Source organism: Zootoca vivipara, chromosome 6 (assembly GCF_965207765.1).
Source record: "Zootoca vivipara chromosome 6, rZooViv2.hap1.1, whole genome shotgun sequence".
Classification (NCBI taxonomy): Eukaryota; Metazoa; Chordata; class Lepidosauria; order Squamata; family Lacertidae; genus Zootoca; species Zootoca vivipara.
In genome coordinates, this window is record NC_142589.1 from 72,772,674 (window position 1) to 72,799,543 (window position 26,870).

Below are 26,870 nucleotides of genomic sequence, written 5' to 3' on the forward strand. Positions count from 1 at the left end.
TGTGTGTGTGTGTGTTTGTGTGTTTGTTTGTGTGTGTGTGTGTGTTTGTGTTGGGAGAGCTGGAGAGACTTGTGGTATGTATACATGGATGATACTTCCCACCCTTCCCAAATACCAGGGATTATTCTGAAACCAGAGGAAGGTTAACAATCTTGGCCTGGAATTCGTTGATCTCACCCTTTCCTGCAGCAGCCGCTCTCTCTCGGCCATGGCCTCCCGCACCCTCCGTTCCATCTCGGCCAACTGGGTGACACAGTTCCCAAGGCTGTCGGGAGACATTTCTAGTTAGTGACGGTGGAAGTGGACAAGCAGACATCAGGGTGTCGGCCTGAGCATGTAGTTCAGGACTGGCTGACATGCTTAGTTCCTCCAGATGTCGCTAGACTACAATTCCCATGAGCCTTAGAGAGCATGCCCAATGTTGTAGCTGTAGTCAGGAACATCTGGAGGGGACTACATTGGCTGCCCTGCAGTGGTGCATCAACATCTGGAGGGCCAAGGTATCCACACACAGTTCTAAGTATTTCAAGAGACACAGCGCCTCCCTCCACCTCTCTCTCTTCCACAGGAGGGAAAGTGGGAGATCTCATGAGTCCTGCTGGATCTGGTCAAAGGACCGTCTAGTCCAGCAACCTGTCCTCACAGTGGCCAACCAGATGAGAAACCCACAAGCAGGACATGAGTGTGACACCACTCCCCCCTCAACCCAAGTAGACTTGCTAAGATGTATAAGACTGAATCAGATAAGTGCTGGAGATGCAATGAGGTTAAGGGTACGTTCTTTCATATGTGGTGGACCTGTAAAAGGGCAAAAGAGTATTGGGAAATAATTCATAATGAATTGAAAAAAATGCTGAAAAGCACTTTTCCAAAAAAAAAAAACCACACCAAAAAAACCACCCAGTGTCCTTTTTGTTGGGGATAATTCAGACGAAATTGCCCAGGTGTTCAAAAAAGTTATTTATGTATGCCACCACTGTGGCCCATATTTTGTCAGCCCCCAAATGGAAAACGAGCAAGGTCCCAACTAAAGAAGAATGGCAACTTAAACTGATGGAATATGCGCAGCTTGCAGACCTAACAAATAGAATAAGAGAACAACAAGAAGATACGTTTAAAGAAGATTGGAAAATGTTTGTTGAATATGGGGGGGGGGGGGTTGCGTACACTTGAAAACGTTGGCAGCATTAAGAAAAATTCAACAGTGTAAATAAGTTTTTATGGATGTAATAATGGAATACTGAATGGTTTAGTTGATGTAAAATATGCAGGGATTTATGTTATGCAAAATAACCATGGAAAGAGAAGAAGCGAAGTCGTTGATATGTTAAGGTTGTTTAAATGAATATTCTAAATAGTAAAACAGAAAATGTAATAAAAATTATAAAAAAGAACATAGCCACTGATGTTCTCCACAAAGTTGTCCAATCCTCTTTTAAAGGCATCTAAGTCTGGGGCCATCACTGCCTCATGTGGACTCCCATGGTTTAACTAATGGATTGGCGCCTGCCAAGTGGAGAAGGCTGGAGTGCCAAGGAAAAGGCCACTGTCAACTGGTGAGGTGTTTGTTGGGACAGGCTGAGATTAAGGAGAAACAGGTGTGCTCACCTATAGGCTCCTTGGCTGGACCCTCCTAGCTGCCCCACAGCTCCTTGGCCGGCCAGCAGCTGGTAGAGGGGGTTGTTGAGACGTGAATATTGCAGGTTTGGGCTGCCTAGGTAGGGCCTGTTGCCCCCACCTGAGAGCTGTGCTGCCAGCATGCTGGGATCCAGAGCGCCTGCAGGGAGAGAGGAGGAAATCCAAGGAAAGTGATTGGTTCAGCATTTCCCCAAAGACACAGGGCACACGGTCCTCATCAGAAGACAGTGAAACAGACCATTGGTCCTCTAGCTCAGTACAATGATTGGCAGCGACTTGAACCTGGGAAATTCTGCATGCAGGGCAGATGCTCTCTCTCTGAGCTATGGCCCAATAACCTCCCCCCTAAAAAAAACACCCACTCTGGAAATCCCAATTTTGGATATAATTGGTCACAACATAGGGTTCAAATCCCCACCCAGGGAGGATGATCACTGGGCAGCCTTGGACCAGTCACTATCTCTCAACCTGACCTACCTCACAGGGTTGTTGTGAGGTTAGAATGAGAGGGAAGAACCATGCACACCACACTGAGCTCCTTGGAGGAACAGTGGAATATAAATGTACTAAACAAATAACAGGTCCGTTTGTTTTCCTGCCGCACCATTTAGATGAAAAAGACCCAATTCCTGTAAAACATCTTATTTCAAACCTCTTGGTTCACTGCTAAGGTGTGGCTTGTTTGTTTTTTGCCAGCCACCATGAAATGGCTGGCGAAAGGGAAAGAGTTGCCTCCCCCTGGAAACCTTGTGGCTTCAGGCTGTTTTGGACTACAATTCCCACCATCCCTACCAAGGGTCATGCTGGCTGGGGCTGATGGGAATTGTATTCTAAAATGCATGGAGGGCACCAGGTTGGGGAAAGCTGTCTCAGAGATTGCAGAGGTGGGTTTACCACTGGCTCATACTTTTTGGAGGAGAAAGGGACTTTTCACATCAATGGGTAAGGTGGATAGCATTCACTGTTTACTGGAATGGATGTTGTACTTTTTTGTTTCACTGGATAGAAGTCGGGTTTTGTGCTAAAGTGATAACAACAACCTCTGCAACCAAAATGTCATGTATATGAACCTTATCCACCCACCCACCTCCAAAAATAGTATTCCTTGAATTTTTCCCTATTCCCTGTCTCATGCTTTCCGCCCACTCCAGAAAACTGGTTGCTGGGCCCAATCCAAGGTGTTCACACTCGTGTTTAAAGCTGTAATTGACTTAGACCCCAAATACCTGAAAGACCACCTCCTTCTCTAATTGTTGTAGCCCACCCTAGAACCTCAGGGTGAAGGGCAGGTAATTAATAATAATAATCCATACCATGCATGGAGAGGGGGCGCTGTGCAGTCCTGGCCGTGAGGCGATCTCCTCTCCTACGGGGGAGACTTGCGGTCCTCTGCAATCCAATTGATCCCTGGGCAGAAAAAACAGGAAGGTAAGAATTAGGGTCGGAGCTCACACTCCAGTGCCCCCTCATGCTTTGAAAGGAGCCAGGTTTTCTTTCATTCCTTCGTTTGTCTGTCTGTTTGTCTAGCAATTTCTTAGGCAGCTTTATAAGAATTACATCCAGTAAAATCCATCACACATAAGCAACAGCACTTACCTCTTGAACCCCAGAAATAGAGGGAATGATTCAACAACATGGAAGAAGGGTCTATTAGCCACGCTGGCTATCTAGAACCTCACAAGTGGCATCTAACTTAACTTGTTCCTTCAGTACAAGGATTTACACTCCTAGAGCAAAATATACATCAGGAGGCTTCGTTTGGCCAGAATCAAGTATACACTTCCAGAGTTAATGCTACAGACATCACTTCTGGTAAATGAGCCACCACAGCTGCTAGAAATCCTGACTCTGGTTCGCCCTCTGGCTGCAATTTGCTCTTTGGTCGTGACTGACTGAGACTGATCTCATGGCTCCTGGTTCACCTCCTACTGCCTTGCAAGGCTCAGCCCCAATATTCCCCTAGCAAAGGTCAATCTCATATTCCCAAGTCTCTGTCCTTTTGCCCCATGAGTCACTGCCATGGCTACTAGCCACAATGACTATGCACTACCCCCCCCCCCACAGTCGTAATGCTTCTGAAAATCAGCAGCTGGAAACCACAGGAGGGGAGAGTGTTCTTGCGCTCAGTTCCTGTTTGCAGATTTTGGCCACTGCAAGGATAGGAAGCTGGGCTGGATGGGCCATTGACCTGATCCAGCAGGTTCTAGTTATGTTCTCATGCTAACACGTCATCTTTGTTACAGAATCTATCTTGCAGTGGTGGCTGGTGCCCTTTGGAACTGGTAGGGCAGGAGGCCAACAAGAAGTGGAACCAGAGCCAGAGCCAGAAGGCAAGCATGTGAGGATTGGATGAGGGCAGGCTGAGGTTGCTGAATGTGTCCCATTTGCCCTAACAGACCAGCCTACGCTGCAGCAGTTAAGCCATTGGATATCTGCTGCCTCCACTGCTGGTCCATGTTCCCATACCACCCTGAAAGGATGCAGATGCCCCATCCTCTCCTATCAAAGACAATGCAGATCCAAAGGTGCTTAGCAGGCATCTCCCATAACCTGGTGGCCTCTGGATGTTTGGGAGTTGTAGTCTGCTAACACCCAGAGGGTACTAGGTTGGGGTGGGGGGAGCACAGCTGCAGAGTCACGTCTGTACACATAAAAGGAAGACAGACACTGAAAATCAACACAGACCAACAGGACAAGACAGACCTTGACAGAACTGCGGACGGAGAAGACACAGGAGGAGGAGTCTGATTGGTCGGAACCCAACACAATGACCTTCCGGTCCGTCTTTTGGGTGAAAGTGAGCTGCAGGGAGAGACAGACACAGATAAAAGGATGGAAGCGGTGTTTCTCCCCACCCCCCACCCCCCGTGAAATAATAAATCAATCCTCTGTTGCTTTTACCACCAGAACCAATAAAAAAGGTGTGAGATTTTTCAGCACAGTCCCAGCAAGCTTTTCACAGGTGGTCTGGCAGCACACATGGTAGTTTACATGACTCCCCTCCCCTCCTCCCCTGCAAGGTTGGCGAGGCCAATTTGACTCACACAAATTTAAACTAGTTAAACTTCCCTATGTCTTCTAAAAGTCAAGTAATTGTTTATCTCTTTGACATCTGATGGGAGGGCGTGCCACAGGGCGAGCACCACTACCGAGAAGGCCCTCTGCCTGGTTCCCTGTAACTTGGCTTCTCTCAGTGAGGGAACCGCCAGAAGGCCCTTGGCGCTGAATCTCAGTGTCCGGGAAGAACTATGGGGGTGGAGACGCTCCTTCAGGTATACTGGGCTGAGGCCGTTTAGGGCTTTAAAGGTCAGCACCAACACTTTGAATTGTGCTTGGAAACGTACTGGGAGCCAATGTAGGTCTTTCAGGACCGGTGTTATATGGTCTCGGCAGCCACTCCCAGTCATCAGTCTAGCTGCCACATTCTGGATTAGTTGTAGTTTCCAGGTCACCCCTAGCCCTTGAATATAGGTTTTGCTTGGTGCCCACACAACACACAACTCAAAATGACGTTCTGTTGTATATTCCCGTTTAACAGGGATTTACCATTTTTGCAAAAAATCAGATCAGCACATGGAAATGGTGTATCCAGATTGAACAGGGAATAAGAAGATAGGGTGGCATTGGGGGGAGTACAAAAAAAACGAACATGTTGGACCAGCACAAAGTCTTAAATTTCAGAAGGCTGCCCCCCCCGCTCCAATGACACTTAAGTTATTTATATGCCACTCCTTTCAAATTGTTTTCAGATTGTTTTAAATACATTCTATTCTATTCTATTCTATTCTATTCTATTCTATTTTACGCTGCATTATTTTACTGCTTGGTTGCTTGCAGCCCTGGGCTTCTTTGAGGATGTCAGGTGCACAGATAGATAAAAAATAAATAAGTAACCTTGAATAAATAATAATATTCATCCTGGAGTAGTTTATAATGCAATCTAAAACACAGCAATAATAAAAACGTAAGATCAGATCAATTAAAAGAAATACATTAACACAATGCACAGATTAAAGCAGGAATTAAAACAGCCATGCAAATACTTCAATGGCAGTTGAAATATACTCGGAGTCAAGAGTGAATTTCATGCTCTTTATTCAGCTCATAGTCATCAAGGAGGAGAAGAGAAGACGAATGGCTCTTTTCCCCAAACCATCTGCTTATATACATTATTTACACAATGGGCCTTGCGTGATTGGCTACTTCAGGGCTACACCTGTGGGCCAATTATATTATGGATTGACTTCTGCCTGCAGCCTGATTGGCTGCTCCTACAGGCCAATCAGGTAGCAGATTCACTTCTGCCAGCCGCCTGATTGGCTGCTCCAGCAGGCCAATCAGGTTGCGGATTCACTTCCACCTGGAGTTGGATTGGGTAGCTCCCGCTGATTCTGAATCCTATTGTTCTAGGATTCAGCTCAGTACATAACAGCAGTGTTTTAAAATGTGGGATCACTAGGCTGGAGGAATGTTGAATTTCTGCCTGTTAAACAGCAGCAACTTTAGAGCTGAGATCTGGGGTTCCCCTCTGCACCCCCCCCCCCATGCAACAATAGCAGGGTGCACTTTTGAACTGTGCACCCACCTGGGTACAAAAACACACGAACAATCCTGGTTGATGGGAAACTTGGGTCACTCTCATACTGTCACTAATTTGCAGGTGGGATCCCATCACTGGTCGCGCTATTAAAATACTGTAGATTTGGAGCTCTTGTAAAACAAACCCTTTCCCAAAAACAAGTGGACTTTTTACAGTAAGGAAAGTGACAAGGAAATGTACCAGAAGGTGGGGAATAAATAACATTTGCTTGAGGTATTGTTGCAAAACTTGCCCGTAAAAAAATATCAGAACGAATGCTCAAGAAACCATATAACCTCCCCACAAAACTTTGTGCACACAAATCAGGATGACCACTCGATAAGCAGGCTGTCTGGAAGATGATTTGGTTTTGGATGGGCACTGGTGGATGGAGAGACAAAAGGGAGCACCTGAAAGGGCTTACCTGAGTGACACCCTGCTTACTTTCAGAGGAGTCCTCTCCACCCTCCTCCGAATACTCCGGGCCCATGTCCATTAGGCGATTTTTCTCCTAGACCGAGAACAACAACAAGTCAGTTTTGTAGACAGGCAAAGTCCAGTTGCAAATGTTGGCTCAGGTCAGCTTGACCCATAAATGGATCTGGTGCCCCATCCTTTTTCCCTCCTCCTACCACCCCACATCTTCCTACTGTCGGTTCACCCACAAAGAATAGGTATTCTTCAATTGTCCCAGTAAAACTGCGACATCCCTTTTTTCATGCAAGAACACAGTGCCCGTTTGGGGCGCCACAATCTCGCTCCCCCCAAAAAAATGCTTTGGGGGGCATGATCTCACTCAGTACCCCATGCAGGAGCAGAGCCCTGGAAAAACTGTGTCTTTCAGGGCCCCAATCTCATGTGGGTAACATGACTCATATGGACACACATCCTGGTTTTTCACCTTGACGTGTTGGAAGGTATGAGAATAGCATCACAGTGTATTTAGTGCCCTCCCTCCTCACAATAAAACCCCTGGTCTCCTCCATTGCCATTGGGTTTGGCGCCACCTGCTGCTGGGTTCCCTTATCTTCTGCCCTACCCATCCCAAATGGAACCAGCCACCACTGAAGCCTAGGAGCCAGAACCTCTGGTTTCCATCACTAGGCTGGAAAGGTAGAAAGAAGCTTAGTGGTAGGGAACTGAAAGCAAGACCTTGTATTAATTGTTATCATTGGGCATAGGAAGTGGACTGGTGTGGGAGGACAAGGAACCTGGGATCCTGGGTGTTTTCCTGGCTTTCAGCCAGGAATTCCTTGCTGCACCGAGATTCCTGGGAATTCCTTACCGCGTTGAGATTCCTGACAGCCTCGCCTTTCTCTTGCGCAAATCGCTGGCTCTCACCCACCATTTGCTCCTGTGTCAAACAGGCCTGTCCTTCCAGCCTCTGCACCGTCCTCTGGATATGGGGGAGAGAACCTGGTTAGAATCCTCAGGCTTCAGGGCAACACAGAGCTCTATTGCACCTCGGATAATTACACACAGGGATCCCCTCTTGTGTCGTGGTCAGGTGCAGTAGAAGCAAAAACACAATCCCAAGGTTATTGACTAATTAAATAATGCTTAGCTGATGACTCATCTGCCTTTTCACAGATTTAACTATCACGTGTGCAGAATATCCCAAGCTAAACGTGGATCTTTTTTAGAAAGCAAAAGGTGGACAGGTGAATTGTGTGCTAACCTACAGTTTAACAATGCTCCTTTTCTGAAAGGAAAGGCCATCTTCTTTTTCATCCTTTCTTTTATACATATCCCAGCAGGAAAAAAAGACAAACAACACCCTTCAAAAATATACTTAAGAGCCTCTAAGTCCTGATCCCTCTGATTAAAAGTTGGCACCACTGGTTCAAAGGTGGCTCCTGTGTCTATTGAGAAACTAAAATTTCAGTTGGTTGATCTACTGATTGGACCAGATTTAAGTGTGCAGTCAAAGGAAAACAAAAGTACCAGATCTGTTTGTCGTTAACTTGGCAAAGTAGCCTGGAGCACACAAAAAACCACCCATGCTACTTTTTAAAAGAATAAATGTGTAAGAAATAAATGCTGTGCACATGAAAATGGCAGGATAGGAATGTCTCCCCTCATCCTGAAAAGAAAAACACTGCAGTAGCCTTTGCACCAAACTGGTGCCCTTGAGATGTTTTGGACTACAACTCCCAACCAGCACTGTCAGGGCCCCAGGTCAGAGGCAGCTACTATAGGGTGAACACAAAGCCTGGAACTGGATTCATGGGTCATCAGGACTGCCACTTACCTTCCTTTGGTTGATGCTGTTCTGCAGCTGAGTGATCTCTTGGGCCAGAGCCTGGCAGACGGCCTCCTTCTCCTCCTCCACCCGGCTTTCCCGCTCCAATTGCTGGAACTCCAGATCTTCATAGCATCTCAGGGCTCCATCTAGCATCTCAGATGTCTGGGAAGAGAACCAGAGTCAAGATAGACTTCTGGGTCCCATCGCTTATTGGCAGAAGGACCCAGTGGCCAGGGAACTTATGCTACCTGCCAGATTCCCAAAATTTGCAAGCCAGTAGAAATTTCTTCCTGGCTTTGGATTTTTTTTTTAGGCCTGCAGCTGATTGTGGAGACCAGCCTTCCCCCACCTCCTGGTGCCTTCCAGATGTTTTGGACCACAACTCCCACCCACCCCAGCTGTGTTATTGGGGGGCAGATAGCAATCCTAAGCCCCTGGTGGGCACCTAGTTGGGGGAGTCTGTCCTAGATTTCACCACTTCAGATCGTAGGTGAGGAGAACCACATTTTTAAATGCACACAGAACACTATTAGAAACATGCAAACACAGGGAGTTGCCTTACACTGATCAGACCACTGGGCCCATGAAGCTCAGCAATGCCCAAGGTCTTAGCCAGGAGGTGTCTCCCAACTGTACCTGGAGACACTGGGGGTTGAACCTGTGATCTTTTGCATGCACGTGTTCTGCCAGTGAACCACTGCCCTTCCCTAAAGGTCTAGGCTAGAGCCCTTCTCTCCCTGATGCCTATCTTCCTATACGCAGAGAGTTTGATGCATGTCTTCAAATTGCAATATCTGCCCCACTTGCAATCTGAAGCAGTAGCAACCAAAGAGAAACCACACGATCTGACCTGCTTTTCACATGCCGCCATACCAGACCTGTTTCTGGTAGCTCTTTGCTGCACGCTCACCTCCTGAAGCTGCTTCTGCATCCGCTCCCGCATGGATTCGGGCTGGTTGTCCAGGTGGATCTGTGATTCAGCGTGCTGCCGCTGCAGCTCCTCTACCTTGTGACGCTCCCTCTGCAGCCGCGCCTTCTCCTGCCGAAAAAGAGGGCAGGGATAGCGTTACTACATCTCCATGGGCAGCAAATATCCAGCCACTTTTGCTCCACCTAGCAGGTTACCAGATTAGGCATTCCTTTCCCAACCGTGATCGGCACTGCGATAAGTGCCGCTTGGGAGGCCACGTTCTCACTGATGAAATAAAGGCCAGGCTGCAACACTTCAGAGTGCAGGCAGGAGTGCATTTCAGGGTAGGGTCACCTGGATTCAGTCTACCCATCACTTTTGCCAGCGTGGGAAGATTGAAAGCTGTCTTGTGCTAAGTCAGACACATTGGCCCATCAACATTGGTGACACTGCCCAGCAGTGGTTTTCCAGGAGTCCCTCCCAGTCCTACTTGAAGATGCTGGGATTCAAACCTGAGACCTTCTGCATGCAAAACAGATGCTCTACCGCTGAGCTATGGCCCTTACTCTTCTCCCACTGGGGAATGGAAAGATATAACTAGTCGCTAGGTTACCGGCATTTTCCTCCTTCCCTGTGTTCTCTTCCTTCTTGTTGTGCTGTTATTCCTCACTGCTTCAGGCACTTCAACCTCCCAGCCCACCACCAGAGACCAAGGTGTTGCGCTCTGCTAGGAGCAGACTTTGGACACCAAGGTGGAGATTTAGCACCCTCCTGTGTGTCAGCTACCTGTTAAGTTCCTTGCACCATTTAATTACAGGTACTTTTGAAGATTTCAGAAGGACAGCTTCTTTATGCATATGTATATATTCTTGGTGACAGCTTGTTGTTGTTATGCAGAAGTCCTGTGATGTGGGCTGCATGATGACAGCATTGCATTTTTATGTATATAGGAAGAAAATATCTATTGCACCTGTCACCATAAATGATCTCAGGGCAGGACGCAACCATTTGCCATTTCTTCCCCCTACCACACACACACACACAAAAAAAAAGCTGAGAGACCTAAGACAAGCAGGGAGACAGTGGGGACGGCCTGACTTGCAGGGGATTGGGCCAGATGACCCTTGGGTTCCCTTCCTGCTCTAAGTTCTATGAGTCTAAGACAAGAAAAAACCTAAGTAGGAATATAGACAGCTGCCTTACTCTGGTTTATCTAGCCCAGTGTAAGGGTTCCAGGAAGGAGTTTTGCCAGCCCTACCTTGAGATGCCAAGAATTGAACCCAGGACCTTGTGCATGTAAGGCAAATGTTCTACCAATGAGCTACAGTCCTTCCTCCATTCTGTGTGTAGGTGTGGTGGGGTTTTGTTTTCGTTTAGCCAAACACCGCTTTTCTGTCAACTTAAGCTTTGCTTTATTATATAACACTAAAAGGCCAACGTGGTGAATAACAAAAGGGATGATGAGAAAGCCTTTGAATTTCAGTTTCAATCTCAAAATACAAACAAAGAGCCTCGTGGCACTTTAAAGGCTAACAAATTTATTATGGCATAAGCTTTCCTGGATGACAGTGCACTTCATCAGATGCATAAACCTCCTTGAGTGGAAGGTATATATATATATATATCCATAACATGTGTGTGCTTTAAAGGGAATGTGCACTGAGAGGTTAATGTGCATAGCAACTGGCCATTGTGCACATTCACCAGGTCTCATGGGGAATGTGCATATAATCTTTCCAGGAAGAGGGAATAATGTATATTTTCCATCAACAGACATACTCGCAACTGCCCTTGGGGAATGTGCATATGTCGACTAATTTTGCACATTCTCAGGTCAGAGGTGTGCAATCGGTCCACTGCCCAGGCTGCTTCCGGACCACTGCCTGATCTTACATGACAACACAACATGCCCTCCTCCTGATCAGCAGAGCAGTAAGAAGGACAGGAGGCTCCAGATACAGATTAATTTTTTTTCTGCAGTCCATCCTCCACCACCTTTTCACCAGTCTCACCTGTTCACCAATCAACTGAGCAACAGAAGGCGAACTGCAGGGAGATGAAGAATGCAAAACTTCCCTCCCCTTTCCACAGTCCTGATGGACCTTCCCACCATCACACAGGAGGTAAGATTCATCCAACTGGAAGAGTTATCCAGCAGGGAAGAGGGAGCTGGTAGAGAAAGGGTGTGATCCTACCCATCCCATTCATCATCAGCTCAGGATGATGCTATCTGGGCAACCACACATAATCTGACTTTCAATACTGCTTGCACTCGCAAAAGTTTCGGGGAGGTCGCACTGCTTTGTTTCCAATCGGTGCATATCCTGCAACTTCCTACTGAAATCACATAACAAATGTTCCTGCATTGCAGGGGGTTGGGCTAGATGACCCTTGGGGGGTCCCTTCCAACTCTGCAATCCTATGATTCTATGTCCCGGTTTATTTTTGCCCGGCTTTTGTTGCACTTCCACCCTTCCAGACAGCAATCGTACAGAGGCATACAAGGAGCACCTCAGAACAAACGAAAGCAGGAGAAATCCACATGTTGCAAAACACACCCGCAATAAATCGCCGACCTAAAGAGGCCCCTGGAGGCTGACGAGAGGAAGACTTAGAGAGGAGGGCCTCACCTTCTCTCTTTCGGCGTGGCACCTGCGCTCCGTCTCCACGAGGCGCCTCTGCAGCTCCAGCAGCCGCTCCTCTTCCCTTCTCAGTTCTTGCCTCTCCTCCTTCAGTTCTCCTTGCAGCAAGGCTCCTTCCAGGTCCAGCTGCTGGGGAAGGGGGGCATGTCAGAGGTGAGGTGCCCAAACATCCTGACTGGCGGCCAGCCAACCTCTACAAAACCACCAGGGGGCAGATGGGCAAGCGGAATCATGGGATAAGAGCAATCGAGGAATGCAGGGGAAGTTCTAACTTCCAGGCTCCCCTGATCTGATCTGACCATTAGAAAACGCTTCTGAGAGCACCTTGGGAACTAAACACTGTGCAGCGAGGGATGCCCCGTTCTGCAGAACCAGCAGGTCCTGCTCTCTATGTATCTGTGACGTGCCTCAATCCTTTTCCCCACCTGCCTGGGTGTGGTGCCTCCACCATACCGGTTTTGCAGGTGCCAATTGTCACCCATCAGACACCCCTTTCCTTGTGAAACAGGGAGGGGATTGTAGGAGAGTGAGGCGTACCTCGATGTTCACCTCCTTCTTCCGGTGATGCAGCTCCTTGATCCGATTCTCAAGAGCCGAGATCTTGCTCACAGCGTGAGTCGGCCGCAGCTGCTTCTCCTTTGTGCTGCAGCCAATTCTTCCTGTTTGGGGACTCTCGTACTGGGAAGGGAAACACAATATATAAATCAGGGGTTGCGTGTACACGCGCAGGCTGCATTGACACAAACGAAACCCTGTGGGTGGTTCTCATCCCCTCGCTGTAAGAGCTTAAGAAGGGCCTATATATCTAGCTGCTGGAGATGTGGCAAGGATAAGGCTTCAGCTAAAACATACGGCCATACAACGTCCTACATTGAAAAATTTCTGGCAGGAGGTAATAGAGACAATCAACATGACTGTATGCAGCAATCTTAAATTTTCAGAGGAAAATATCTTTTTGAATTATATACGCAAGACATGGAATCTAACAAAGGGACTCTACGTGCCCTTACTACGGCAAAAAGACTGGTATTGATGAACTGGAAAAATAAAAATGCAGCTCCCTTTAATGATTGGATTGAAGATATGTACAAACTCGCTGCACATGAGCAAGTTGTGTACAAACACAGATTTGCCAAGGACAAATTTAATGATATTTGCTATAAATGCCATATTAGATGAAGGTCCGGCTAACTACAATAACAACCCCTTTTTTGTAATGTACACAATATATTTTGCTGTCGTTGTTCTGTTTTGTTTCCTACATGGATACTATTTATTGTCTCTTCATTTTGTGTCTTCTTTGACTTTGAGCACTTGTAATTTTGTACTTTTTATTTTTCAATAAAGAATATGAAATAAAAAGAGAATTTAAGAAGAAGTTGGGAAGCCTGCATGCAGGATCGGAACACAAGAGCATCTTTCCCCTCCTGTGCTTTCCAGCAATTCAGAAGCATTGCGGCTGCCTCTGATCATGGGCTTCCTTTTCACTGGAGGTACCAGGTGCAAATCAAAACAGTGACCATCTTTGTTCAAATGAGATGCTCCAGTACGGAGCTACGGTGTATCCCAAAAATTGTGCCAAAAGGTGTGGCGGGGTTCCCTACCAGGGTTGCAAAACTGAATCTGAAAAAGTCAGCTTGGAAGGCAAGAGACTAGATTCCCTTCACGAGAGGAGAGATTTGGTTCTTTCTGAACTCTTCCTCACAGCCCTGCTCCCATACTTTACCCCTTTGTCCAATTGGTACTTAACTAGGAGCTATGAAGACCTAACCATATAGTACCTGAAAACCAAAACTTCTGTCTTGGGAATCCTTCCAGTCACTACATACAATCGTACCTTGGTTCTCGAATGCCTTGTGACTCAAACGTTTTGGCTCCCGAACGCTGCAAACCTGGAAGTGAGTGTTCCGGTTTGCAAACATTTTTTGGAAGCCAAACATCCAACACAGCTTCCGATTGAGTGCAGGAAGTTCCTTGGTTTTTGGAAGTTGAACAGACTTCCAGAATGGATTCCGTTCGAGAACCAAGGTACAACTATAGTAGAAAACTAAGAGGAGGTGTTGACCATTCTCCACACAGATGAGCTTCATAGAGGGAGGAGGAAAAACCTGCTCACTTCCCTCTTTAGCAACACCCAAACTAATGATTTTAGGCACCAGTGGCAAAAAGGCTTCTGGTTTGCTGCCGCATAAGAACTTAAGAAGGGTCCTGCTGGATCCAGCCAGAGGCCCACCAAGTCCAGCATCCTGTTCTCATGTTAGCCACCCCAATGCCTAACTGGGACCTTCTGCATGCAAAGCAGATGCTCTACCAATGAGCTGTGGCTCCTCAAACTACCAAGGAGCTGTGGCTCCTCCCAAACTACATAACCCTAATGCTCAAAAATCATTGGCCGCCCCAATCTCTGCCCAGACACTGAGTCCTCTGGGTCACTGTTTGTGGCACCTATGGCTTGGATGCGTGGTTTGTATTCATTGGGAGCCATGCAGTTAAAATTGTGGGCCCAACTCTCTTCTGGTTGGGGTTAGCAGGCTCATCCCTGTTGATCTTCCAGCGTCTACTGAAGACTCCCCCCATTAGCTGAAGTCTGATTGTGACGTTTTAGTAAAAGGCGAAAGATTTGTACGATCTGAAGAGAAACCAGAGTATCTGATTGTGTGGTTTTAACTACCTTTTCTGTATTGCATTTCATGTGCACCGCTTAGAGATGACTGCACTTCTCTATCCATTGTTTGATTAAAATAAAAACATTGGGAGCTGCCTTGTCCCAAGGAGGACCACTGGTCCATCTGTAGCTCAGTATTGTCAACACTGACTGGCAGCAGCTCTCCAGGGTTTCAGACAGGGCACATTCCCAGCCCTGCCTGGGGATATCAGGGATTGAACCTGTGACCTTCTGCTTGCAAAACATATGGGGCTGGCGAGCAGAGAAAGCAGAGGAGGCAGACCCTAGCAAATACATATGCATATTTCCCCGTCATTTCTGTTAAAAACACCCCTCTCCCGCTTGACGAAGGAAAAGGCTCAAAAGCCAATTAAGCCTCAAATAAGAAATGAGCCCCTAGATGTTTGCTGCCACTCACCCCGTTCTGGGCACTCTCTGTGCTGCTTGCTTCATCCTCCTCCATACCATCACTAGAGTTTCCACCTGGACTGGAGCCGCCTTCCAAAGAAAGGGCATCTCCTTCGATGCTGCACTGGGCTGGGGACCCCTCCTTGTCTGGTGATTGGTGGCACTTGGGCATATCCTCCAGGCGATCCTTCTCTGATTTGGTTGAATAGGGGCAAAGCTCTGCTTGGCTCAGCACCCCCATGGCATCTGAGTTCTGGAGCACCATCGCTCAACAAGGCATGATAACCGCTGCGAGGATAAACGATAACAACAAAGACCCTGTGTTATTTAGTCACCAGCACCATCTATTTCTTTACTGACTTGTGACTCTGTTTGGGAGTTGTTTCCCATGGTTTCATAGCAGGAAAGATACATGCTGAAAACAAACCCCTATGCGAAAAGCAACAGAGAAACAGTTCCCTGTATATAGAAACAACAACTCGAAATGCTTTCATGAATGAAAACAATTTCAAATCCAACACAGGTACAGACAGGGATAAAGATCTCCACTTGAAATGATCTTCAATAGGTGCCAGAAAGACCACAGAGGTGTTTTTTGCCTGATATATAACTGCCAAAGGGTTGGTGTCACTAAGGGTTGCATTTAATGTAGAGCTAAGAAGTGCTTTGCATGAGCAGAACGATTTCTACTGCATGGTGGGGGCAGTGTTCCCCTCCATGCACGCCGTAAATCTGTCCTGAGTTTCCCCCCCCAAGCCCAAAGCAGATTGGGGGGCAGTGAGGGGTGCCTTTTGTTGCAGTGTGGTTTTAGCTTGCTGTTGTTCATTCTTTTGTATTTTTTAAAAGCATTATCTGTCATTTAGTTCATTCTGGACCCCAAAGGTGTGGTACAAATATTTTAAGGCATGAATAGATAAACGCAGGTGTAATGCCCTGAACATCTGAAACACACCCCATGAATGCTAAGTATTTTCCCCCTCCCTGTCTTACGCAAAGGTAGAAGGCCAGCCCTGTTTATTGCAACTCATTACCATAGGTTGGGGCAAAGCCCTCAGGGACTTTATATGTCAAAGTCAGCATCCCATAATGGACTCCCTGACATTTATTCTTTTCAGGGGGGGAAAGAAGAAAAGCTTACCAGGAGCCTGGAAGTGGAAAGGAAAGGAAATTCCCATTGCACCAAAGGCCAAAGGAATCCAAACTGCTTCTCAGCCAGCTGTCGCCTTTCCTTTTTCCCGAAATAATCCAGTGGCAGGCCTGGGCATCATGTTACCTTGAATGCACCGATGCCAAATTGCCCCTAAGGGGCCCAGCATACACATGTGATGCCACATGTCACCTGTGATGTCCCATGCATCTCCAAATGCTGGGTAGACCGGTGCCACCTTCCACTAAACTGTGCCAGTCCCCACAGTGTCAGGAAATGCTGTGCAAGTCGGTGTGACCTCGCACCATGACTGCTGGTCCCCATGGCGTCTCGAGACACAGTGCAGGCCGATGCAGCCTTCTGCTGGCTGCGGGAAAGCCGAGTGGGGCCTGGCAGGCTGTGGAATATTGAGGGGCCCTGACCTCCTCCTTAAATCTTGCCCCCCTCCAGATGGTGCCCCTGCACGGGGGCAACAACTGGAGTTGGTGGTTCCTGGCCATCTTTGCCACCTGAGGTTAAAGGGCAAAGGAACAGACATGTTGTTGTTGTTTGTTTGTTTGTTTGTTTGTTAATTATACCCCCAGGCACTCTGGACGGTTCCCAACAGAATACTAAAAACACAATAAAACATCAAACATTAAAAACTTCCCTAAACAGGGCTTCCTTCAGATGTCTTCTAAAAGTCAGGTAGATGTTTATTTCCTTGACATCTGATGGGAGGGCGTTCCACAGGGCGGCTGCCACTACCAAGAAGGCCTTCTGCCTGGTTCCCTGTAACCTCACTTCTCGCAGGGAGGGAACCGCCAGAAGGCCCTCAGAGCTGGACCTCAGTGTCCGGGCTGAACGATGGGGGTGGAGACACTCCTTCAGGTATCATTCAGGTTACCTCAAACACTGTGGTTGCTACCAACTCCATAGCTGCTCCCACACTGTTTCAAGTCAGATGTACATAGGGATGAGGACGCTTTCTGAGCCCGGGGGGCCACACGGCAGAAGTGGACGGGGCCAGAGCTTAAATCGGGCAGAGCGACAAATATGAATTTTCATTATTAGAGAGCAAGGACGTATCCTAGCCACGCAATAGCTTTCAAGGTGTGGGGAGGTGGGAAGCAGGGTCACTGAGGGACGTGGTTTGAGGAAAGGAGGTGTGGCCTAGATTGAGCTGCGGGAGCCATAGAGAGAGTCTTGTAGGCCAGGGCCACATTTGCACCCCAGACATGGGACGCCCTATCCCTGGTACGCAGGGCAGCACATTACACCCCACATCGGCAACAGGACTGGCTTAAGACATTTCATTGCCTGAGGCAGAAAATGCAATTATTTCTGTTCATTAGAGTCTATTAAATATTTCTAGGTTTGCATCCATACATAAACATCAGCACACACACATTCCATGCAAATCTGCATCCTTTTTCGGCGTCTTCTTTGGTGACGCCTTTCCGATTTTTGGGTGACACATGAGCAGCCGCCTTCATTGAAAAGGGTGGCTGGGAAAGTGTCATGGCCTCAGACCTTTTGGGAGCTGCTGCTGCCAGTCAGAGTAGTCAGCACTGGCCAGACAGTCTTGCCTAGTCTGAAGTAGCTTCCTGTGTAATAGCAGAGGAACTCTGGTTGCCCAAGTCTTCATTGGTGTGAGAATAATAAAGATATTTCCTACGCAAGATGTGCGGGGTCGGGGGGGGGAGCTATGAACCTCTTAAATAACTGTAGACCCTCCAAGTGTCCCTATTTTCCAGGGACAGTCCTGGATTTACAAAAGCCATCCTGGTCTCTGATTTGATCCCGGAATGTTCCGCTTTTCCTTAGAATGTCCCTATTTTCATCAGAGGGTATGGAGTTATGAGACCCCCAAAATGAGATAAGTAACTATACAACCTTTAGAAGACACCTGAAGGCAGCCCTATATAGGGAAGTGTTTTGTTTTTTTAATCTTAAATGTTTTAATATGGTTTTATATATGTTGGAAGCCACCCAAAGTGGCTGGCGCAACCCAGTCAGATGGGTGGGGTATTATTACTACTACTACTACTATTATTATTATTATTAGTGCTTTTTTCTTTAAAAAAAGTCTTTAGGGGTACTATCATTTTCCTACTCATATTGAAATACTGTCCCTCAATGAGGCCAAACTCAGATTTACAAAATGTTTAGGAGTATGCATACCCCTGCGTCCCCCCAGAAAAAAAGCACTGATGATGATGATGATTGAATAGGACGTCCATATTTTCATCGGAGAAATGGTGGTGGGTACGCAACTGATGACCTAATAACAACATCAAGTTTGCTTTAAATGTCTTGTGAGAGAATTTAAGACAGGCATCCCCAAACTCGGCCCTCCAGATGTTTTGGGACTACAATTCCCATCATCCCTGACCACTGGTCCTGTTATCTAGGGATGATGGGAGTTGTAGTCCCAAAACATCTGGAGGGCCGAGTTTTGGGGATGCCTGATTTAAGAAGAGTCTGGCTGCTGGATCAGGCTGCAGGCCCATCCTGTTCTTACAACAGCCAACCAGATGCCCACAAGACGCCCCCCAACACAGCTGCATCCTCCTCACTTGTGATGCCCAGCAATTGACATTCAAATGCCCAGTGCCACATTCAGAGGAGGTGGAGAGCATTTTCATTGCGGCTGGCAGTCTTCAATAGCTTTCTCCTCCACGAATTTGTCCGGTCCCCTTTGAAAAGCCTTCCAAGCTGGGGGCTGTCGCTACCTCAAGTGGGAATGCGGAGGCAGAGACCCACCACTTCAGCAGCCCACTTATCTCTCCTAGTTGTCTCTCCCAGCTTGTTTCCCTCTTCGCTATGAGACACTTTCACTTTGGACCAAAATAACATCAAGGTCAGGTTTTTCCACAGAAGCGGGTAGGATGCCATTGAAAAAGGAACTGAACACAGCCAGGAGGTCTGCTGAGGCAGCGCATGGGCTTGCCGACAGCCAGAGTGTGCCTGCAGAGCTACTTTGTTTCTCATCGCTCCAGCTCACAAATGAAGAAGGGCACAGTGGAAGAACATTTCCTTTGCATGCAGAAAATCCTGTGTTCAGTCCCCCTGGAAATCAGCAGTGGGGAAGACAGGGAGGTCAACAGCAGATGGAGACAGGGCCAGTAATAAGCAGAGCCAACTAATTGTAGATTGAGCCCAACTCTCCTGCCTGCTGAGTTCTGCAAAAGCAACACTGAAGTTATGTAGGAAGAAGCTGACAGCCAGAGCTACCCCTTGGACTGGTTGTAAATAAGAAGGCAGGTGGACGAGGCAGAATGAGACTGGTGACGAAGAGCTCCATTTGTCCTAATGGACAAGGCTCCCTTGCAACGCTACCTGAGGGGAACTTCTCCTATTTTTCAGGAAGTTTGTTGCAAGGCTGGCTGCATATCCTGTGATCACACAGCAAACGAGTTCCATGGTCCTTAACAGCTACAGGTCTCTTCCCAGCCTTTGGAATGACACGTCTTTCTGCTTGCATTTGGTCAGAGAGCGCCTGGAAGTGGAATTTGAGCTGGAGTTTGGGAAAATGGTAATAATCTTGGGCCAGGCCTGCAGTTGTCCTGTCGTCCGTCCCCCTAGCCCCCCCCCCCCGAAAATCTGCTGCAGGGTTAAGGATTGTGATGTCTGTCTGTCTGTCTGTCTGTCTGTCTGTCTGTCTGTCTGTCTGTCTGTCTGTATTATTACAGGGTGGTTCACACCATGAAAATACAACACGAGAACACAACATACATAATACTGTACATGATAAAACAAAAAGCCAATAATCCCCTCCTCTCACAAACTCATTAAAAAGAATGCCTGGTTGAAGAGAAATGTTTTAGCCCAGTGCCTAAAGATATGCAACGAAGGAGCCTGCTGCCTGTTTCCAATATACTCTGCCTGGTTTGATATTAAAAGGGCACCAACAGCTTTGCTCAGGCATTTTAAAGTGTGTGATGTGGATTTTAATATTATATTCTGAAAACGGGATTTCATATGGCGCTCACTAGACCTCAGCTCTGGCACCTCTCGGGTGGGCACTACAGTTGTACCTCTACTTACAGTCACCTCCGGTTACATATCCTTCGGGATACGTACGCAGCAAACCCGGAAGTATTTTTCCAGGTTTCGCGGTGCGCATGCACAGAAGTGATCCCTCCGGTTGTGGAAACCTCGGAATCCGAACGGAGCTCCAGAACGGATCCCATCCACAACCAGAGGTACCACTGTACTGTCGTTCTAGGAGAACAAGGGGAAAGTTCATGGTGAGCTCTGGAACCCCTTTTTCTAGAAAAATAGCACGGGGATTTTAGCTGGGCAACTCTGAGATTAAGGTGGAGGAGGGAGACACAGCCAGGTGGGTGAGGGCTGGCGGTAGGGCACAGTCCTAGCAGACTAGTCTGTGTGTGCGAGTCCGTACATATGTAGCAAGTTGCGAACCCTTCCCACACATGCCTCCTCCCCGGCTTCTTTTATATGGTAAGAAACGTAAATTGTTTTATGTAAGTTCTTCTGTCAGCAATCTCGCTCAGTGCCTCACCCACAATTAGGTGGGGCACGCCTTATTAAGTCCTGTTTTTCCAGAAGGAAGAAGTGGATTCAAACAGAGAGGAAGCAGATTGGACTCGGCAGAAACTACATTAAAATGGGGCAGAAGCCTGGAGTTGCGTCCAACATTAGTCATGCTCAGAGAAGACCCATTGGAATCAATGGGCATGGTCAATTTAGCTCCAGTAATTTTTTAGCAGCTCTCCTTAATTGGATACAATCCCTGGGTCCCAGAAGCCCTCGCTTCTATGAGTGTACAATCTGTGCACCTGGATACATATAGTTATTGCTATTATTATTATTATTATTATTATTATTATTATTATTATTATTATTTATAGTCTTCTAAACCACCATCTCAATATGATTTACATACGAGACAATTAAAAGCAGTTAGAAACACTGGTTTAGTTGAGATTCATGCGTTGTAGAGGGTTGGGCTGGATGACCTCCGGGATCCCTTCCAATTCTACGATCCTATTAAATACATTTAAAACAAGACTACAGCCTAACAAGCATGCAAGCATGGTGAAGACCCATTTATCCAGCTGAGAAAGCCTGTCTTAGCAAATGTTTTTAAAAGTTTCTGGAAAGTGCAGATAGCAGCCACCTGCTGTATGTCAGCAGGAATGCTGTACAGTGGAACATTGCTTTTTGAACATAATCTGTTCCAGAAGACCTTTTGACTTCCAAAATGTTCAAAAACCGAGGATCAAAGGGTTGTTGGCAAATTCAATTGAAAAAATTGAGAAACGTGCCTCGGAAGCCATTCAACTTCCGAAAACGGAAGCATTCATTTCCAAGGTTTTGACATTCGGCTTCCAAAACATTCGACAGCCGAGACGTTTGAAAACCGAGGTTCCACTGTACCACAGAACAGGGGCAGCCACAGTAAAAGCCCTGCTCTGAGTCACTGTGCAGCGGGCTTGCAATTTCAATTTGCAGGGTGTGTAAGGCAGTCTTTCAAGCAACCTGGTCCCGAGCTGAATAGGAACTTGTATGTCAGCTGAACTAGACACACTTGTACAGTTTTTCACATGTATTCCTCCACATGCTCCCTCTTAGCTCATCTTTCTCCTCCCTCTCTTTCCTCAGTGGCAAGATAGCGCAACTCTAAGGCTGCAACAGCATCCTTTTGCATGTGACTATGGCTATAAAGAAGGTTGATTGCCAAAGAAGTGATGCTTTTGAATTATGGTGCTGGAGGAGACTCTTGAGAGTCCCATGGACTGCAAGAAGATCAAACCTCTCCATTCTGAAGGAGATGAGCCCTGAGTGCTCACCGGAAGGACAGATCCTGAAGCTGAGGCTCCAATACTTTGGCCACCTCATGAGAAGAGAAGACTCCCTGGAAAAGACCCTGATGCTGGGAAAGATGGAGGGCACAAGGAGAAGGGGATGACAGAGGATGAGATGGTTGGACGGTGTTCTCGAAGCTACGAACATGAGTTTGACCAAGGTATGGGAGGCAGTGGAAGACAGGAGTGCCTGGAGTGCTATGGTCCATGGGGTCATGAAGAGTTGGACACGACTAAACAACAACAACAACAACAACATGGCTCAGAAGCATCTTTGGCCCACTCTGATTCGATCTACATGCTGACGAAGCATTTTGTTATGAAGGATTAAAACTGGCCCCATGTCATTTGCATGCGTGGCAAAGGCATAAATCCCTCTGCTTAAGAAACAAGGGTGTCGTAGGTGACTGTTTAATCTGTACCGATGGCTTGAGTATAATTATTCTTATGGGGTATTTATTTATCCTTTTCACCACCTTGCTTTTCTGAACAAAGGGCCCTCAAGGCAGCTTAGAAAGGTAGCAGCATCACACATACTGTAAACCCATTTACAAAAGCACATTTACAAAATGAAAACAAAGAACGGTTGGCAATGCAAGCTATGTGCACACCATATGTTCAAATTGCCTTTAAGGCACATTTTTCCATCAAAGTATCCTGGGAAATGAAGTTTGTCCAGGGTGCTGGGAATTATAGTTCTGTGATGTGGAGCTACAGTTCCCAGGCTTTTTGGCGGACAGGGGAATGTGCTTTAAATGTGCAGAGTTGTGCACAGCCTCGGATAAGGTGGGTGGACAACTAAACAGGAGGGGGAAAACTAGATTATCTTGCTCCTGAGCCTTTTGTGGCAGGTTGAATTGCAGAAAGAAGGCAAGGCTTTCACAGGATGAAGATTACAGGTAAGTAGCCATGTTGTTTTGGTGCAAAAGAGCGCGTGATAAGCTCTCCAAACCTGGAGACGTAATAATAATTTTTAAATATTTCTTTGCTCATAGTCCACAAGGAAATTGCCTTGCAAGCTCTTTAAGGAGAGAAAAGGGGTCCATAGCAAACAAGGCCCTTATCCTGCTAGGTTTCTGCCTCCTATCTGACAAAGAAGAAGCCTAGAGCCAGACCCTCTAGGTCAGCGTTTCCCAAACTTGGGTCTCCAGCTGTTTTTGGACTACAATTCCCATCATCCCTGACCACTGGTCTTGCTAACTAGGGATGGTGGGAGTTATAGACCAAAAACAGCTGGAGACCCGAGTTTGGGAAACACTGCTGTAGGTGAGTATCTTAAAATCGAGAAGGGTTCAAATAATAATAATAAAAGATATCCTAACAAATACTCTTAAAACACACACACAAACACACACTCTTTGTCATAACTGCAATAAAAACTGCTTCGCCTCCTTCCCTCTCCAACTCATTTTCCTTTCGTCTCTTATCTTTCAGATGGCAAGCCTGTGAGCAGGGACCATGGTATTTTAAGCAGTCACATGCAACCCATTCTGGAAGGCTTTTAAAAATGAAGAGCAGGTTAATAATAATAGTAATAATAATAATGCTCTAAATAAATAAACATAACCCAAAAGGGGCCTTTCAATCTTGCTGGAAATTTGGCTCATTGCCTTCTCCTGGAGTCTTAAACGGCACCCCTTGGACTCCCTTAGCCCTTGGAAGAAGGAAAACCCACCACCCAACCTCCCAGTTTATTCTGCCAAACCCGCAGAGAACGAGTGTTACGTGTGCTTGCTTTTGCTTTGGCTGTTGCTTGACGGAAGACAGCTTGGTCAATTAAGCATGCCTCTTGTTGAATGGGGTCCTCACTCATTAAATCTGCATGCATTTGCATATCAACTAACACAGCCGTCCGGGTTTTCAATTTTTAAACACTTCCCAGTTTACCAGCGGTGCATCCCTCTATCTGTGTGTCACGGCACATCAAGCGTCAGAAAGGATTTCCTTCTGTGTAAGAGAGAAACTTGCCTGCAACGCATGGAACTGTGGAACTAAAAGGGACCTGTCTGTGGTCTTCCCATTGGCACCTGGCTGGTCACTGTAAGAATAGATTGCTGGACTAAATGGGCCATTGACCTGATCCAGCAAACTCTTATGTTCTTTTGTAGGTCCCACTACTAGGGAGATCCTAGCTGATTAAGAACATAAGAATAGCCCTGGCTTGGGTGGCCAATAGCCCCTCTATCTCATAGCTGCCAAGTTTTCGCTTTTCTCGCGAGGAAGCCTATTCAGCATAAGGGAAAATCCCTGTAAAAAAGGGATAACTTGGCAGCTATGCTCTATCTAGCTTCCTGTTCTCACAGTGGCCAGTGACCCAGATGCCTGTAGCAAACCCTCAAGCAGGACCTGAGCACAACAGCATCTCTCCCCTCTTGCGGTTTCCAGCAGCTAACATTCAGAAGCACGGCTGCCTTTGGTCGTGGAGGCATTGCACCGTCATCGTGGCTAGTAGCCACTGATAAGCCTTCTCCTCCATGAATCCATCTACAATTCTTTCAAAGCCATCGGAGCGATTTCCATGTTTAACTGTGCGCCGTGTGCTTTCGTCATTGCAAGGCCCCCCACTCTTGGGGAAAATGGGACGTCGCTTTCTCCCGCTTGCCATTTCCAGCAACTGGCATTCAGTCGCCTTTGACAGCAGAGGTGGATCAGAGCTTATGGCCGCATTCCCAGACCCTCCAAGTGTCCCTATTTTCCAGGGACAGTCCCGGATTTACAGAAGCTGTCCCGGTTTCTAATTTGATTCTGGAATGTCCTGTTTTTCCTTAGAATAATCCCTGTTCTCATCAGAGAACTGCTGGAAGTTAGGGAGTTATGCAAACCCCACCCCCCAAAGTCAAGGAGATAAGTAACTATACAACCTTTAGAAGACATCTGAAGGCAGCCCTGTTATAGGGAGGTTTTCCAATGTTCAGTGTTTTATTATGTTTTTATATGTGTTGGAAGCTGCCCAGAGTGGCTGGGGCAACCCAGTCAGATGAGCAAGGTATAAAATAATAAAATTGTTGTTGTTGTTGTTGTTGAATAGGACGTTCCTATTTTCATAGGGGAAATGTTGGAGGCTATGCATTCCCCTTGTAGGGGGCTGCATGTCAACTGTGGACACGGCTAAAGCCAGTGGTGGGCAGGGGTACCCCTTTTGCCACCCCTTCTCTCTCACCCCTCCCCATCCATTGAATGTCCAGGGGAAGGACAAGTTGCACTTGTCAGAGGTCTGAGCTGACCACTTGCAAAGGAGCTTCCAAAATCAGACCGAGGGCCATATAACATTTGGACACGAGCTGCCCACACCTGCTGTAAACTAACAGTGGAGTACAACATAAGGGTTTGGTTGCAGTGTGCTGGTTTTTGCTGTGCATCTCCCCGACATTGAAGAATCCTGGAAACTGTAGTTTGTTGTGGGTGCTGGGAATTATAGCACTGCAGAAAGTACACTACAGCTCCCAGGACTCTCTCCCAAGAGCAGGAAGTGTTGCAAGTGTATAGTGCAGGGGTCAGCAAAAATTTTCAGCAGGGGTCCCTCAGACCTTGTGGGGGCCGGACTATACTTTTTTGGGGGTGAACGAATTCCTATGCCCCACAAATAACCCAGAGATGCATTTAAAATAAAAGGGCACATTCTACTCATGTAAAAACACACTGATTCCTGGACTGACTGTGGGCCAGATTTAGAAGGTGATTGGGCCAGATCTGGTCCCCGGCCCTTAGTTTGCCTACCCATGGTATAGTCACTGCACCAGACAAGCAGGAAAGATACTATTCTGGTTCACGTCCAGCCCCACTTCCTTATGGCGCAACACCAGTGACCTTTTCCCTGTACCTGGCACGTTCTTGATCTTCAACCCCTCCAAAATTAACCCCTTTCCGCACCACCCAAGTGATACAAACACACACCAGGTCATAACATTTCCAGGAAAAGCACTGCCACTTGCTTCTAAAAAACAATCCCTTTCCACAACCCATATTTTGAGACCCTCCTTGCGTACCATAGAACTGACACTCTTAACCTCTGCGCGCGCACACACACACACACAAAAATTCCTATATGGAATCCCCCCCCCCATGTTTGCAGACTGCAAATCCCACAAACAAGGCACTTAATTCCGTGCACCGATGGAAAGTTTTGTCTCAGTTCAAAAAGAAAGAAAAAAGTTGACTTCCATCAGCTTCCCACCATTTCAGATTCTTTCAGTCTGTCCTGAAAGTCATTTTAGCCTTCATTTGATAAGATTCCAGAAATTGGGGGGTGGGACTAGCCCTCTATTGCTTGCCCTTTCCTGCCCCTCTCCCCAAATTTAAACTGGACTGCAGGGGAAAACAAACCCAGAAAAACGACAATAATAAGCACATTGCTCCCTCTTCCTCCCCAGGGGAAAAAAAAGCCACACAACCTTCCCCACTAATCCAAGGTCAACACTTCTTGATACTCACTTTCCTCTGGGCCTTGACAATCCGAGGGTGTAGGGAGGGGGAATCTGTCCCAAAGCAAAACCTCCAGTTTCTTGGGGTGGAGGGCAGGGTGAACCCTCCCCGCCTGGGTCTTCAGTCAATTCCAGGAGAGGAGATCACAGATAAGTGAAAAACAAGCTCCCAAGTTTGAGGGCGCCCCCAGTCCAAGCAGATGCTGTCCCTTGTGATCCCAGATAGGGAAAAATGATGGAGACAAACAGGGTGATGGGTGTCTCTCCCAGGTTGTCCTAATGTCCTTCCTGGTTCCCTGAGTGTCCCTCCCTTGCTCCGCCCCCATCCTGGATCGTTCCCTTGCCTATGTCACCCAGCTCCTGGCTTCCTCTCTGCACCACGCTGCCTCCTTGCTAAGTCTC

The 26,870-nt window shown here is 47.1% G+C and overlaps 1 protein-coding gene across 9 annotated transcripts in view; it reads right to left on the reverse strand.

Moving 5' to 3' along the window:
• PHLDB3 (pleckstrin homology like domain family B member 3) overlaps positions 1-26,870 on the reverse strand; it is a 36,052-nt gene that overhangs the window by 8,955 nt on the left and 227 nt on the right. Inside the window, exons 2-13 of one of the 9 annotated variants that reach the window (XM_035119009.3) lie at positions 26,479-26,677; positions 15,098-15,375; positions 12,552-12,692; positions 12,003-12,140; positions 9,373-9,501; positions 8,469-8,624; positions 7,503-7,613; positions 6,642-6,728; positions 4,342-4,440; positions 2,952-3,045; positions 1,609-1,777; positions 178-265 (exon numbers count right to left, since the gene is read on the reverse strand). In XM_035119009.3, coding sequence (XP_034974900.1) covers positions 178-265; positions 1,609-1,777; positions 2,952-3,045; positions 4,342-4,440; positions 6,642-6,728; positions 7,503-7,613; positions 8,469-8,624; positions 9,373-9,501; positions 12,003-12,140; positions 12,552-12,692; positions 15,098-15,352 — 1,467 coding nt within the window. In that variant the 5' untranslated portion in view covers positions 15,353-15,375; positions 26,479-26,677. Of the gene's footprint in view, positions 1-177; positions 266-1,608; positions 1,778-2,951; positions 3,046-4,341; positions 4,441-6,641; positions 6,729-7,502; positions 7,614-8,468; positions 8,625-9,372; positions 9,502-12,002; positions 12,144-12,551; positions 12,693-15,097; positions 15,376-26,478 lie in introns of all 9 variants that reach the window. The other 8 variants (XM_035119007.3, XM_088671223.1, XM_088671224.1 and 5 more) reach the window with 8 other exon arrangements.